Here is a 17,677-nt window from a genome sequence, read left to right as displayed (position 1 = left end):
TTGTGTTTGTGATTCTTATAATCTTATTTCATGTATTAATTATTCATCACATAATAAGTTGTCTCATATTCGATAAAGAGAAAAACAATTCACTTTGAACAAACGAACATTCTTAAAATTCTTAAATGGTATGTCTGCACCGTACCTGCTTATTTGAATTATTTTCAGACCCATTTGTTCAATTCTAATATGATGTGAGTTTCTCCTTGGTTACCTTAATTTATTGATTAATTTCGACATCATTTATTAATATATTAAGAGAGTGAAATTATAGCCTCAAAACAAAAGGAATATTATTATTGTTAAAATGTTTTGAGAAAATCATTTTTGATTTTGTAATCAATCCATGCATGTACAAGTAACAAGTAACAACTCAATTAATGCTTATTTCAGTTGTAATATCTTCTTAAGTCATTGATTAAAGATTTTCATTGACATTCTTATCTAATATTTGAGTAGAAAAATGAGTAAAACCAATAATAATTAACATAGCCATAATTTTGCATGTTACACTCAAGGAACATGCTTCGATATGATCTTCAATGAATCTGTCCAACTACCAACATTCCTCCCCAAATTGTTTACTCATTTCTACTTGCTTCCTAACATCTATATATATATCCCTCATGCTACCACTCTCAATTCATCACAACCAAAACCAAAACCATCAAACAATAGACTACGTGTAACGCGGCCTGTTGTTTTAGTCGCTATTGAATCATCAGATACTTTTTGCCTACTATTAGGCGACTTATAAATTTGTAGTCGCCCACTTATTTTTTTGTATTGATAAAATTATGACCACCCTGTTGCATTTCCTCGTTTTAGTACTCTCGCTTCTCATCCTCTTTCCGAGCAGTATAATTGCTCAGGTAGGTGGCCAATGGGAGCTCTTACAAGAGAGCATAGGAATTTCAGCCATGCACATGCAACTTCTAAGTGACGACCGCGTCATTATCTACGACCGGACAGACTTCGGCCCTTCAAATCTCACCCTTAGTGAAGCACAATGTAGTCTTACTCCTAGAGACTGCACTGCTCATTCAGCTGAGTACGACTCCCTAACCAACACCTTCCGCCCCCTTGTCGTAATCACCAACAATTGGTGCTCCTCGGGTTCCACCCTTTCGGATGGAACCCTTGTCCAAACCGGTGGTTGGAGGGACGGAGATAAGGTTGTTAGAACATTTCAACCATTTTGTAATAGTGAATGTGATTGGGTAGAACTCCCTAATAAGCTTCTCCAACGTAGGTGGTATGCTAGTAACCATGCCTTGCCCGATGGTCGTATAATTATAGTGGGTGGCACACAAGCTTTTAACTATGAATTTTTTCCTAAAACACCATCCAATTCTAAGCTATTTAAGCTTCCATTTCTACAACAAACTACAGATTCAAGAGCAGAGAATAACTTATACCCATTTGTGTTTCTTCATGTAGATGGAAACTTGTTCATTTTTGCTAATAATCGTGCGATTTTGTTCGATTATACGAAAGATGTTGTTGTTAGGTCTTACCCGACAATCCCAGGGGGTGATCCGCGTAGTTATCCTAGCACAGGATCTGCTGTTCTTTTGCCTTTAAAGAATTTAGAATTGGGGTTGGATATTGAAGCAGAGGTATTAATTTGTGGGGGTGCTCCTACAGGGTCATACTTAAAGGCACAAAATTCAGGACAGTTTTTGCCTGCTTTGAAAACTTGTGCCCGTTTGAAGTTTTCAGATCCAAACCCGACATGGGTAGTCGAATCCATGCCAATGGCTCGAGTTATGGGTGATATGGTGCTCTTGCCAAATGAAGATGTCTTGTTGATTAATGGAGCTGGAAGAGGTACTGCTGGGTGGGAGCTGGGTCGGGACCCAGTTCTTACTCCTGTGATTTACCACCCGGATTATGCCCCAGGATCCAGATTTGAGAACCAAGATCCAGCTCGGATCCCAAGGATGTACCACTCCTGTGCGGTTTTGCTACGAGATGGGCGGGTTTTAGTGGGTGGGAGCAACTCCCATCAGTTCTACAACTTCACTAATGTGCTCTTTCCTACTGAACTTAGCTTGGAGGCTTTTTCACCACCATACTTGGATCCAGCCAATTCACGGATCCGACCTACTATTATGAGTCCGAAATCAGGTTTAAAGATCAGTTATGGGAAACAACTTTCAATAAAATTTGCAGTTAGTAGGATGATGAATCCTTCTTCAATTAAGGTTACTTTGCTTAGACCACCTTTCAACACACATTCCTTCTCTATGAGCCAGAGATTGCTTGTCCTGACCAAAAAGCAGGCCAGAATGCGGATCATTCCGCGTCTGCTTGGTCGATTTGAAGTGAAGGTGATGACACCCATGACTGCGAACATAGCTCCTCCTGGGTTTTACTTGCTGTTTTTGGTGCACCAAGATATTCCTAGTAAAGGAATTTGGGTTCACCTTTCATGATCAACTTTGTTAAATTTGTAACATTTTATTTCTGTATATTATTTGGTATATCATTTAGTTGTTACTCATGAAAATAAAGAATAATGTGTATTTTGTCATGGAATATTTTGGTTTTAATTTATATAATTATGATAAGTACTTGTGATTCATACTGTTATTAAAAAATATTGTGTGAATATATATTAGATTAGCTATATTTCAATTATTGAAATTTGAGACTATTACTAGAATTAAAAAAATAATTATAGTATTCGAAACTGAGATTAGACATGTTAAAACGGTTGAATCATTTTCAATTGGACAGTTCCAAGTTTTATCCAAAATTGGGTTTACCCAATAGGACAAATGTTTCATTTTTAAAATTTAATTTTTGAATGTTTTGATTTCTAAAATATTAATTCTTATAAAAAATACGATTTTTGAAATTTAATGATTTTATTGTTATAAGAAAAAGGGAAATTCCACGTGGTAACAGTTTATGACTTTTCCACAAATGTTTTTAAAATTCGCGTGATGACCTTGAATTTTCAATTTTTCCATGTGGTAAATAAAATGTTAAGTTTTTGGTTAAATTAAGTAATTATTGATTGCATCGTTCCCCTTAGTCTTGCAACTAAGCTCTTCGAACCTTTCTATTAGTAAGGTTTTCAAAGAAAAGGCGAAAATTGATTGAGTTGGTAGTCTAACAGCTACCACTAGTGGAAAAAACCTCATTTGCTGCGGTTTTTTGGCCATTATTTGCTGCGATTTTGTCCCCAAGCAATAGTGATAGCAGCAAATGGCCTACTTTAAATGCTGCGGTTAAAAATCGCAGCAAAAAAGGGCATTATTTGCTGCGATCAACACAAAACCGCAGCAAATAAAGAGGAGTATTTGCTGCGGTCAGCCCCAAAACCGCAGCAAATACTCCTCTTTATTTGCTGCGATTTTGTGTTGACCGCAGCAAATACTTGGTACTTTTTTTCGTTTTTCGTTTTATTCTAATAATAATCCAATTATTATGTACAATGTAATAACAATGATTAATCCAATAATAATCCAATGATAATCACAAATAATCACCAATAATCTCTTTGTAATAATAAACTCTCGATCGTATATATAATATAATATTATGTACGTACATATATATATAATATACATTAAAGTCCTAATAAATCTATACTAATTACAATTTATCAAGGACAAAAATTAGCAAGATACGCGGCAATCTTGTCTTTTAATTCGCGCATCTCTCCACTTCTCAGAGGGCATGTTTCCCTCGGAATGTCGGATAAAACCTATAATATAGTATAAAATTAAAAGATTAATAAACATTAGATTTTACCAATAATAATAATTTAAGAATGTAACAAATACTTACGGCATCTATAGTTTCAACTCCAAAATCCTTCACGGATTTTATAATATCGTCCATGTACTTCAGCGTGTAGTAGCCACAATCAACGGAACTAGAAGGTTGTTGAAAGCACTAAGAGAAAATAGATGTTAGTGCCAAAAACGCTTAAAAACGCATAAAATCGCCACTTAATACGTAATTTCTAGCATATGACTATGATTTTCAATATTAACCACTTCAAAACAATAATATATATCAATTAGTGTTGTGTGCCAAGTTTCGTGCAAAACAAACCAAGTTTGAGCTACTTTATGCGCAAAAGTGCCAAAAACGCTTAAAAACCTTAAAATCGCAACTTAACACGTAATTTCTAGCATATGACTATGATTTTCAATTCTAACCACTTCAACACAATAATATATACCAAATAGTGTTGTGTGCCAAGTTTCGTGCAAAACAAACCATGTTTGAGCTACTTTATGCGCAAAAGTGCCAAAAACGCTTAAAAACCCTTAAAATTGCAACTTAACACGTAATTTCTACCATACGACAATGATTTTCAATTCTAACCACTTCAACATAATAATATATACCAAATAATGTTGTGTACAAAGTTTCGTGCAAAACAAACCAAGTTTGAGCTACTTTATGCGCAAAAGTGCCAAAAATGCTTAAAAACGCATAAAATCGCAACTTAACACGTAATTTCTAGCATACGACAATGATTTTCAATTCTAACCACTTCTAAATCTTTTTCCTATTTATTGCCGCGAATATACAAAAACCGCAGCAAATACGTTTTTTTCCACTAGTGTACCCGCCTTCAGCTAGTTGAAACGTGCTTCACCTTAAGCGAGAGACTTTTTCTTGTTGATCAGTTCGTTGGAAACGACAGATAAGCGAGATCAAAAAGTTTTTAATATGAGACCACTCTCTATCGGAGGGATCAATTTGACCGGGGCTCGAATCAGACTTCGCCGAGGAATGAGAAACTTAGGACCATCATATATAAACTTGTTAATCGAATCAATTTGCATTACCGTTATTTCTCCCAACATTATTCTCAAACAAAGTAGGGATTGATCGGCTTCCTTCTATCTCCCGGAAGAGGAAGGGGATAGTCTTCGTTTGGTTTTGGGATCGTTGCTGAAAAGCTAAAAGGGAATGGCCAGGCGCAGCAATGGAAGGTTGCCCACCGATATATGTTGGAAAAAGTCATCTCTTTCATTCCATTACCCATTCCTTGGTCAAGTCACGAAAATGAACATTGCCTGACAAAAGTCTCCCTCCTCGATTATTGAATGATCGACCTACACTGCTCTCTTCTCCCTCATCCATGTTCTAAGGTATTGATTCGAGGATAGACCTTAGGGCTTTCCTAATAGTGTATGCTTAACTCCAACCTTCTCATTCCAGTATGGGTATGAAACCACCAAGTATGGTTACGCTCCGAGCAGACCAGGAGGTCTATGAGGTTAGTGCATATTCGTAGTGATTGCCTAAGATAGAGGAGAATCTATTGGTAAGTTTTGCCTGAGATTTTTGCCACCAATGACTACATATTATAGTCTGGTTCCTGAACCTTGCTCGTTTACATCTGCAAAATACAATAGGGATACAATCGAACAAAAGAGAAGGAGTTCCTATGGCTAAAGCTGGTTACCTTTGCATCATGAAGAAGGAACTGGCATCGTGCCCTAAGGCTTGATTGGCTAACCCAAGACAAGCACCCTATAGCATTTAGGACATCCTGAGGGGGAATCAAGTGAGATGTCACTTATTAAAGCAAAATCTGTTAAAGCCCTAGATGCTAAGATCCACATGCACTCCTAAGGCTTGGTGAGCTAGGTTTAGTGACTGGGGCGAACTTCTATTCTATATGATAGCACCTGTCCCCTTATTATACTAGAATATAACCTCCTCCTGTCAAGGAAAGGGAATGAATCAGAATAGGCTTTAAGGGAGAAGGAATCCCCAACTATTGACTTAGCTACTATTGAATGCCAAGCTTGATGCTTTATAGAATGTACGGATCGAAAGTGAGGCATTCTTTGGAAAATAGTGAATATGGACTGACTTGACTCAAGAAAGCTCCTTATTTTCTTAGTTCCCCTCGGGATGGTTTTGACTTTACGAATTGCCTTGAAGGCTCTAAGAAATATCTGGAATAGATCCTTGACCTTAGTCAGCCTCTCGCTTTGCTCGTTCCTGCTGTTAGATCCTGTCTAATAAGCTTATTAGCTAAGAAAGACACCGGGAGGAACTTGCTCTGATCTAAACCATTGGTCCTTAGGGGAATCCCACACCTTTGTTTGAACGGATTGGGCTAAGAGAAGGAGAGGAGTGAGTCTTTCTTGGCTCGATGAAAGGGAAACACTTTCTTAGCATATACATATGGTCATCCCTCTCGGGCAAGGGAATGGATCAAAGAATCAATTGCCAATACCGACATCGAAATCAACAGTAAAGGAATCGCTCGGATAAGGGGTTCTCCAAGGACCACATATGTAATAAACCGTTGTAGTATTAAAAGAAAGAGTGAATAATGACCAAGAAGAGGAAGGCTAAAGCCCGGGGTGCACTGGACTTCCTTTCTTCTAAAAAGAATTCGAGGGCGTGGTAAAATCAAAGTTGAAAAGCTAAGTAAGAACCCCACTCTATCCCCTCCAGATCCAGGAAATAGAAAAGAAAGACAAAAAAAAGGCCACCTCCAGCGGCAAACCCTATCCCCATAAGAAAAGACTCTTTTATTAATACTATATAGAATAGAAGTAGAACGCCAAAAAGCACTACGCCTTTTATAGGGGCTACTAAATAGAGATTATAAGGATATCTCAAAGCAGTCGTGCTCTTGCTGTATCCCACTTGTAAAAAGAGATACAAGAAAGTTGTGCTTCCACATAGAGGAGATTAACTAAACGTAAAAACCTCAATGTTCTCATAAATGAGCTTGTAGAAGCTAAAAAAAAGTACACTACAAGCGCTAAGGGCTACTACTTCTAAAAATAGAAGAAGTTCTCTTCTCTTTCTAGCGCGACTTGACATCTTTCAACACAGTTAAATTCATAAGTCTACGCACAATGGGAAGCTAAGCTCCTTAGAAAGGATTGATCGAGAAGGCGACCCAACCCCTTTTGTTTGCTTTTCCTGTTTGCTACCTAATCCTAATAAGGGCCTGTTTGAGTGATATAACAAAGACGTTTACTTTACTAACATAAAGATCAAAGCCACTGTAATCAACTATACAATATCACTCACCATGGATGAGACGATTCAATCCGGCAAAAATCCCTCTTCGATCGGAGATTACGTAGTTTTCACTCTTAAATCAAAAGGTATGAAGTTGGTTAAGCGAAGCTTACGGAAAGAGAATACATAAGGGCAAGACCTCTCACTAAAGGTAGCTATCAGTTTCAGGAAAGGTTATGTAGTAGCATATTAGAATAATAAGGTTATGTAGTAGCTTAAGCGAAGCTTAAGGAAGTTGAACTCGTACCCGTGGATAAGGCGGTTGAAACGGAAGCTTAACTGAAAGCATGTTCTCTAAAATCCGAAACTATTTCAAGTCCTCTAGGAATTACACATTACACTATTCTTTTTTCTCTTTAGTGATCAGTCTTTTCTGCTCTTAACTGAATAGAGAGCATAGTTCAAGCAGAATCCTTATCATACTATTGCGAGTTCCGAATCGCCAACCCTCGGTGAAAGAGGCTTAAGTCCGACCACAGAGCATAGGGATATACCCAAAGTGCTAATCTCTTCTAAGCCTGCATGCAAACTCATTAAAGTAAACAAAGTCAACCTTGTAATCCGAATGTCCTATTGACTGCCTGGTGTTAGGATCATGACGTTTGTGTTTTTTTAAAAATGTCATTACGTTGGATAAAAATATCGTAAAATTACAAAAAAATTCCCCTTTGTCTACCACATGGAAAAGTTTAAATATCAAGGTCACCACGTAAATTTAAAAAATATTTGTCTACCACATGGAAAAGCCCAAACTTTAGGATTATCACATAGAATTTCCCTAATATAAAATAGTGTGATGTAGACCACAAACGTATACTCATATAGTCATGAACTTGACAAAGATAGCAATTAACGATTAACAAAAGTGAATTACGATGTTCATAAAAAAAAAATAAACAATCAATAATGTTACATAATTCAACATTCCAAAATATATTAGAAATAAAATACAAGATAGGGGATCTAATAACTTAAGAGATTATACATGATTCATCATTCCCAAAATATAAAAATACAAGAGTAGATAACAACTATATGTCAAGCTCGGACTCGTTTAATAATACTTGTGATATCCCGCTTAATGGTGACTAGGGCTGAACACGGTCCGGTCTGGTCCGGTTTGACAGAAAAGTCAGACCAGACCAGAAATTCCGGTCTGGAAATTTTTCAGACCAGACCAGACCAGTCAAGAGACCAGACTGGACCAGACCAGACCGTTCTAGAACGGTCTGGTCTGGTCCGGTCTACGATTTTTTTTTATTTTTTTTATTTTTTAATTTCTAGAAACTGCATTGGAGGATCTTGTTGAGGTTAAAATGGAGAGGGGCAGAGGGCATCACTAGAGGAACTGGAAAGGAGCTACTTTGTGAAGGTTGGTTTCATCACAGAGCAACAATTGGCTCTTGAAGAAGCTGCTATGAAAGGAAGGGATCAGCTATGGATTTTATCCTTGATTTCTTTGCTTGGAAAATTGTTGAATGATCTAGATTTCTTTGCTTGGAAAATTGCAATTATGGATTTTATCCTTGATTTGATCATTAATGATGTCTCTTCATCTATTGATCAGAATTTGGGTATGGATCAGCTTATTGATGCCATCACGAGTAGTTGCCCACTTGCCCTAATCCCCTAAAATATGATTTTAATACGGTTTTCCGGTCCGGTTTGGTTTGAAAATTTTAAAACCGGGACCGGACCGTAAACCGTTTTAAAAAAAAATAAATCGGACCAGACCATTTAGACCGTAGACCAGACCAAATATTTAAATTACGGTTTGGTCCGGTTTGGTTTACGGTTTAGACCAAACCATGTTCAGCCCTAATGGTGACCTAAATCATAGAATATACTAATTCATAAGCATTTTGTTTCATGTGTTATTATTAGGTGACTTAATACTTGATCGCAAACATTTGTTTTTTTTTTTTTTTTTGTAGTGTTACAATGCAATTTTAAGTGTTTGTAATTGTAACAAAACAATTGGTGATGAGTGATGACAAAGATTTCACAAATTCATATTAATATTAATATATGAATATTAATCTAACCCACAAATTCATATAAGACTAATTAATGTAAGGTTATTATTTTTTAACTCCTTCTTTCATATTCCTAATGCAATGCACTACAAAATTAGGAGTTTACTAGAGAAGGTGAAAAGTTTGAGAAATGAAGTCAATAATAAATTAAGAGTAACTTATGCAATCTTATCTTATCTTATTTTATCTTATAAATTCACAACAAAAGAGTCATCAAAGATACCCATAGTATGTAATATACAAACAAGACACACATGTAACAATATCATATGGTACGATTGAAGATTTTTCAATTACTACTTTAAATGTAGCATCCAATTTAAGAGGGAATATCTAATCATAATATCTTTTTAAGTGTATCACAGTGAGGACATCATAAGCATTTAGTATAAAATTATTAATGTTTAATTTATAATTATGATCATGCATATTCAAATAATAATAAAAGGTTCTATATGAGAACTTTGCTAATTTTATTAAAGGTCCAATATGTTATAAACCCAAACAATCTACAAAAAATAAAAGTGAAACCCAATCGTGCATGACACGTGTATAATCATAGTATATTATTAACTTTTGATATGACAATGTGAAAGCGCGATATTACAAAAGATTTGTTTAACTAAAATTTAAGTGAGAAAACCTTATTATGAGCCTTTTAGGAAAATCTTTACCAATTTAAAACAGGGATGAAATTCTTGTTGGTATGTTTAAGACTAAATTATAAAACGATAAATGAAGTGCAGCGAAAAAATAGAAGTTTAGTTGTCAAATACAACTCGCGAACCAACCATTTTGGCTGCTTAAACCAAAATATACAACATAAGTGTCCAATCATGGTGATCATAAAATCACTGTTATCTACAGAAAATATCCATATCATCCAAATCAATTTTTTATTTTTTTTAAATTTTTACCATGTGATCCCAAATTTTTATAAAAACTCCATCTTAATATTTTTTAAAATTAATTATTTTGTTATATATTATACCACATACCTTTAATAAATCACGAACAAAATCAAGGGCTTATAAATTCCCGTCACATACTAAGAGTCTAATAATGTACAAAACATGTATAAGTACATGTTCACGATGCAAAATCAATCATAAAAGTCATCTACAAATATCTATTTTTATCCTTATGATATTATATTTAATCTAATAATTATAAACCTAAATTCTTTAATTTAAGAGAACAAACTTGCACCAAATTAAGGGGTGGATGGCACACCTTAATTTGTCCCAAGATGATGAATATGTATTGGACTAGAATAGACACAAACAACGCACCAAACTCAATACAAAATCAGCTTCAAGAAACCAAATCTTGATTTTCCGGCTAACTGATTACCCTCCAATGGCTTCACTCACCACCTTCGTGTCATCGATAATGCAACCTAAGGATTGACTACCTTGTGGAATGCAGGATAGGCTTTGAAGTTGTGTGACTAACAACTCAAAGGAATGAGTGTATGACTAACACTCAGAGGCTCAAACAAACAAAGTTTGAAAGAAAAACAAAATGTTGTTTTATTCTGAAAAATCTGAAATCTTCCTTTACAAAGGTTTAGGCCTCCTATTTATAGAACTATGAGACCATCTAAAATTAGTTAAGACTAATGTTTACACAGCCAACAAAGAATAACGGCTAAAAGTCAACACGTGACAAACATGTGCACGTTTTAAGTACAAAAATCAGAAAACAGAATGTTGATTTATTCTGGTATGATATCAGCTGACCAGGGGACCTTGATGCTGATCCTGTTGGTTCTCTATGGATTATTAGGTCTACCCTTGGACCTTGAATTCTAGTTCCATGTATAAAGATTCCATCCCTTGGGTTTTCCTGGTTCTTGGTGCACAGGTTTGGTCTCCAAGTGTCATGCAAGGTAGGTTGGCAGGCTGTTTCTTCTGCATTCTGTCCTTCACTATTGTGCTGTTGATGTCTTAGTTTGTGCACATTGATTTGCTGCTGCACTTGCTGAAATGTGATGCACAATCCATTTGCTAGCTTTATTACATAGTCTTGAATGTGTAAGAAACCTACATCATGTCAAACATGGTGCAAGACTAGAATAGCCATTTATGATATTTTGACTATTTAGAAACATTAAACCCAATTTTTGACGTCACCACTATGTTTAGAATGTTTAGAAGTTATCAAATACGTTTGGGTATCAATTTTCATAATTTTAGCACACTCCTAAGTATTTGTAATATATTTTGTGAACAAAATGTACCCAAAATAATTTAATAAATTAAAACTTATAAAATTATAAAATAAATTCACAAAAATAATGTCAATATGTCTAGCTACTGCTTTGATTTAAATTTAAATTTTTGTAACTTTTTACCCCATTTTATTAATTATTATTATTATTATTTCTTTTAGCCTTTCTTGATAAATTGACAAAATAAATTTATAATTTCTTTAAAATACCAAACTCTTTTACAAATTATAATTATATTTATCACAGTAAATAGGATTTATATGAATATATTAATATTATCATTATAGATTTTTGGATTAACAAATAACCATTAATACTCCATAATTTCCTTCATTTGATGTATATTATACTTGCTAGTAATTTAAAAAAAGTCAATAAAAAAATTGATGTAATTTATATAGAGTTCCTATTACACAATTTAACCCATTTTCCATATTGTATTAAAAAAAAAAAAAAAAAAAAAAAAAAAAAAAAAAAAAAAACTAATATAAAGTTGGTTTCAAAAGTTTATAAAAATTTAAAGAATACTTACAAAAGTTGGGCGAATTTGTGATTTCTTCTAAGCAATGAAACTTCGTTTGCACAAATTGTAAAAACCCTTTTTTTTCTTATTCTCTTCCTCACGTTTTTGATGATGTTTTTGGTGTAATTATTATTTTCTTCATCAATCCACCTATTTTATAGCATAAACAAAGCAAATGAAGAGCCTTATTCTAGCCATTAAGTGTAGTTGCAGAAAGAAAAGACAACCTTATTTGAAATTCACAAATTTTTATAGTACGCATTTTCTTTGAGAGACCATTTCTAATAAGACCGGCCCATCATATATTTTTAAAATATTATAAGTAGGTATTAAGAATAATGTAAGTAGACATTTAAGATATTGAAAGTAGGCATTAAGAATAATGTAAATAGACATTAAGAATATAATAAGTAGGCATTAATCTTTAATAGGCTGAGTTTAAAATAAGTCTCTCAAAGAAACAGTCTCTCAAGAGACTAGTTATTTGAAATTACTGAAGTTATGATATTGAATCTAAAGTGCCATCATATATTTCGCCAGAAGCAATTGTTACTGCAAATTATCTCACCAGTCAAATAACAACTAAAGTTTGAAATACAAAACACCTTTAGAAACTCTTGAAATCTATATATCCATCCCTTATTTCATTCATTACCACCTTAGTAGAGTGTTTGGTTGTACAATTTATATACATCTTCAAAAAACTTAGCAGACATAAACTTTGAACCTCGTGTAGTTAAATGTATTTTTATTGGGTTTGGGTATATCAAAAGGGCTATCATTGTCTTGATCCTGTAACAAATTAATCAAGGGAAGAATTATTTAGACGGTCCAAATTGTCCAACATATCCAGTGCTAAATATTCAAAATAATATAACAGAAGTAATACAAGATCATGTTGAAGACACAACAAGATATTATTAATAAGCCTAGTCGCGAAATTTTGAACAAAATTTTAGGGTGCTGAGTTAATAAAAAAATTAAATTCAACTAATATATAGTCAATTAATACAACAAAAAATTATTACGTAAATAAAAAATTGCTACTCTACCATCCAAAAGCACTATGGGAATTCCTTCAAAAAGATATGATGATGAAGATAAGGCACAAATATTGAAATTTACAGTTAATAAAATAAATTAATGGTGTCTTTCTCAGGAAGCAATGGCCTTTCAATGATATATTATATTTAGAAAAAAAATACCTACATCAATGGAAGCCTTAAAAAGTAACAATTGGAAGAAAGCAATGCAGGTTGAGATAGATGCTTACGATAATTGGAAAATATGTATCCTACTATAAGAAAAGAAAATGATAAGTTGCAAGAGTTTTTATTATCAAGTATAAATCCAATAGAGAAATTGAAAGATATAAAGCTCGTCTAGTAGTTAAAGGGTATACACAAACCTATGAAATTGAGTATTCAGAAACATTCTCTTCAGTGGCTAAGATTGATGATATTAGAGCTTTATTCTCAATTGGAGCTAATAAAGAATGGCTCTTGCATCAATTTAATGTGAAAAATACTTTTTTACATGGAGAAATCAATAAAGTATATATGAAGGCTCGTCTAGGTTTCTCACGGGATTTTATTACGGAATAAGGATGTAATTAAGAAAAGCGTTATATTTTAAATAGGAGAGAAGAATTGATTATTAGGGTAAAATATAAGTATAAGTAAACATCTAAAGTTATCATTCAAGATATGAAAAACAATAATAATTTAAACATTAAACATTGTTAACATAGTTTTCTCTTCAATAACTAAGGATCAACCAAAGATATATATCGTAAACCATTTTCCTTCGCCAACAACCCATTAGATACAACTTGAGTAATTTCCATTACCACAACAGAGTCGGTTCAAGCCCAATTAAGAATGTGTGGCAGAATAGGTCCCCTAGAAAATAGGATAAATTTGAAAAAGATAGGCCAAATTATTAAAAAAAATCATAGAATAAGATTAAAATTAATTTATTTTCAAATGTATGTGCCTCTAGCCCCAGATCTCCAGTTCCAGATCTCAGGTTCGATATTGTTCGTAGTTACTAACTGCGAACAGAGGCAAACTGGTCAAAAAAAAAATCAACCAAGATATTCGTAGTTAGTAAGTGCGAACAACTCCTTTGGCTTTTTTTTGAATCAAACCCTTTGTTCGCAGTTAGTAAGTGCAAGCAGACCCATACCTCAGGTTTGAAAATTAGGCAATTACTTTTAAAAATAAGATAATTTCAATCTCATTCTATGAATTTTTTTAATAATTTAACTATTTATTTCAAATTTTTTTAATAATTTAACTATTTATTTCAAATTTTTAAAATGAAGTCATTATTTTTTTTTTTCTAAATCTTACTTCCCAAAACCCTCGATTCACGAACTCATTATTCATCTTTTGGTTTAGCTTTCATGTTTTATAACGCATCGAATTCCCAATATTGAAATTCCACCTAATTCTCCTTATTACCAAACTTAATTCATCAATTTATATATTCTCATTCTCTTTAATGGAGAATGGAAAGAAAATTTAAAACTCTTGAAAAACAAAACTTATCAAAAGAATTGAAGCCCAATACATGATAAGAGAAAGGGAGAATTCCGATCAATTATACGATTAGACAATTATACAATTTCAAATCGAAGGTTTCTTCTTTCGCGAAAAGAACTTGTTAATGAGTGACGGTAATTAAAAAACTCAATTCTTAGACTTCGCCACTCTTTTCATTTTATCGTCATCCCCTCCAAATAAAATTATAAATTTACTCTTGATTTTTAAAAAATTACAACTTTACCACTCCCTACAAATTTCTTATTTATAATAATAATAATATCAATAACAACAATAATAATAATAATTAACTTTTGTATATTCTTCAAAAAATATATATATATAAAATTAATAATAATAACAATAATAATAATAATAATAATAATAATAATAATAAAAATTAAAAATAATAATTATTATTCAAAAATAAAAAAAAATTAAATCGCCCAGAACCGGGCGATTGGACCTCGGTTCAATCGCCAAAAGAGTGGCGATTGAATCGGGGTCCAATCGCCCGGTTTTGGGCGATTCACTTTTTTTTTCTTTTTTTCTTTTTGGAAAATTTATATTAATAATAATAATATTAATAATAATAATATTAATAATATAATAATAATAATAATATTAATAACAACAATAATAATACAATTAAAAATAAATTAAATATAATAATTAAAACAAAAATAAAAATTTAATAATAATAATAATATATATCACAATAATAATATATATCAACATAATCCAATCTTCAACAATCAGTGGTGAAAAATCAAAGCAAAAAGAAAAAAAAATGGAAGATCAAGAGAATGAAAAGGTAAGTTTAAAGCTTTTGATTGATTTTTTATTTTTATTTTATTATTATTATTATTATTATTATTATTATTATTATTATTATTATTATTATTAATTCATTATTAATATTATTATTATTATTATTATTATTATTATTATTATTATTATTATTATTATTATTATTATTATTATTATTATTGTTTAAAAGAATATAAAAAAGTTAGTAATATTATTATTGTTGTTATTAATATTATTATTATTATTATTATTATTATTATTATTATTAATTCATTTATATTATTATTATTATTATTATTATTATTATTATTATTATTATTATTATTATTATTATTATTATTATTATTATTATTATTATTATTATTATTATTATTACTACTACTATTATTTAAGAGAATATAAAAAAGTTAGTAATATTATTATTGTTGTTATTAATATTATTATTATTATTAATATTATTATTATTAATATAAATTTTCCAAAAAGAAAAAAAGAAAAAAAAAAGTGAATCGCCCAAAACCGGGCGATTGGACCCCGATTCAATCTCCACTTTTTTGGCGATTGAACCGGGGTCCAATCACCCGGTTCTGGGCGATTCAATTTTTTTTTCTTTTTGAATAATTATTATTATTTTTAATTTTATTATTGTTGTTATTATTATTATTATTACTGTTATTATTATTAATTTTATTTATATTCTTTTTGAAGAATATAAAAAAGTTAATTATTATTATTATTATTGTTGTTATTGATATTATTATTATTATTATTATTATTATTATTATTATATAAATAAGAAATTTTTAGGGAGTGGCAAAGTTGTAATTTTTTAAAAATCAGGGGCAAATTCATAATTTCATTTGAAAGGGGATGGCTATAAAATGAAAAGGGATGGGGAAATTTAGTAACTCCCTTAAAAAAATTGAGGATTTAAGAGGAAGAAATTTGTATATATTACCAAGAGACTAAGAGTCAAGATATAAACTTTTATTCTAATATCCAACCCAAAAAAAGAGTAGCAATTTTGGAAATTGTCTTCCATGGTTTTACTTTTAATTTAGGATTAGTGCTAGAAAAACAAAATTTAAGCAACAATAAACCCCAAATCTAAAACCAATAAATAAGTGGATCCTTCTCTTTTTTTTTTTTTGAACAATTTAACACCCGTTGCAATTTTTTTTTTTCGGCTCGTCTTGGCCGAGATCGTCTCAAATTTAGATCAAGAATAGGCCGGTCTAATTCGCGCGTGTATCAACTTTACATGCTTTCTCTTTTTCTTTTTTTTTTGGGCATTTTTCAATTTTAATCTTAAAAGTATCAATTTTGACCTTAAAGCGTATTAATTTCAACTTAAAGTAAACTTTAAAACAGATCAATTAACATAAAAAATTTCAATCTATACAATATCTAATGAAGAAATGATTAGAACACATGTCGAATTTACAATAAAAATTTTCCACCTTTTTCATTTTCTTATCAAGAAAATATTTTTTAGCATATCATGTAACATCTTTCTGATTAGATTTGTTTAATTGATTAGTTACAAAAGATTTTAAAACTTTACCTTATTTACTAATTTTTTACCATATACAATCATCTAAAATATGTAATATTAATTTTCATTAAATAAATTTGTGAAAAGAAAATAATTTTGAGTGTTTTTCATAGATAATCATTTGTATTACTTACATGGCTATATTAAAAAAATGCACAAATTAAATAGATTACATATTAATTATTTAAGTAAATAATCATAACATCTATTAAAAAAGCTCTGAAAAGCCAAGTGTCAAATTTCTAGAGCACTTGTCATTTGTAATTTTTCGATTGGAGTATTTAAACTAACTGAATTAAATAGTTGACCAGTTCACAGAATTAAAGATTTGACAATCAATCAATATTAAACCTGTTAAATTTACTGATAAAATTATAAATTAGAAAACAAAATATTATCATATATCTTTTAATAAATTATTGCTAAAGAAATCATAATCATCATAACATCTATTAAAAAAGTTGTGAAGAGTCAAGTGTCAAATTTAGCCATGTGTAATTTTTCGATTGGAGTATTTAAACTAACTGAATTAAATGGCTGACCAGTTCACAGAATTAAAGATTTGACAATCAATCAATATTAAACCTGTTAAATTTACTGATTTAGTTATAGAAATTATTTCAACTAACCAAATACTCTAATCTATAAAATGACTAAGATAATATAAACAATAAATTAAGAATCATTTAGGTGATATTAACAATTTTAAAATTATAAATTAGAAAACAAAATATTAATCATATATCTTTTAATAAATTACTGGTAGAGAAATTTGAAAATAAAATAAAGTAAGAAATATTTAGATGACATTAAATAATTTATTAAGATTTAGACTGATTTAATTATATAAATTATTTAACTAATCATTATACAATTTAATAAAAAAACTGAAAAAATCACAGTGTCAATCTTTTGGAGTCACGCTAGATGAAAAAGTTTTATTGGTTC

At 31.2% G+C, this 17,677-nt stretch overlaps 1 protein-coding gene across 1 annotated transcript; it reads left to right on the top strand.

The window, feature by feature from the left end:
- The first annotated feature begins 664 nt into the window (after positions 1–664).
- Positions 665–2,438, top strand: LOC130809340 (aldehyde oxidase GLOX-like). The gene has a single exon (XM_057675071.1). The coding sequence runs from the start codon at positions 798–800 to the stop codon at positions 2,436–2,438; it is 1,641 nt and encodes a 546-aa protein (XP_057531054.1). The 5' UTR covers positions 665–797.
- Positions 2,439–17,677: the final 15,239 nt, after the last annotated feature.

The sequence above is a fragment of the Amaranthus tricolor genome, chromosome 1, assembly GCF_026212465.1.
Source record: "Amaranthus tricolor cultivar Red isolate AtriRed21 chromosome 1, ASM2621246v1, whole genome shotgun sequence".
Taxonomy (NCBI): Eukaryota; Viridiplantae; Streptophyta; class Magnoliopsida; order Caryophyllales; family Amaranthaceae; genus Amaranthus; species Amaranthus tricolor.
This window is presented reverse-complemented; position numbering and strand designations above follow the sequence as displayed.

What these genes read in the sequence shown, in the direction of transcription:
- LOC130809340 (XM_057675071.1), top strand. Translation starts at nt 798, where the DNA reads ATGACCACCCTGTTGCATTTCCTCGTTTTAGTACTCTCGCTTCTCATC.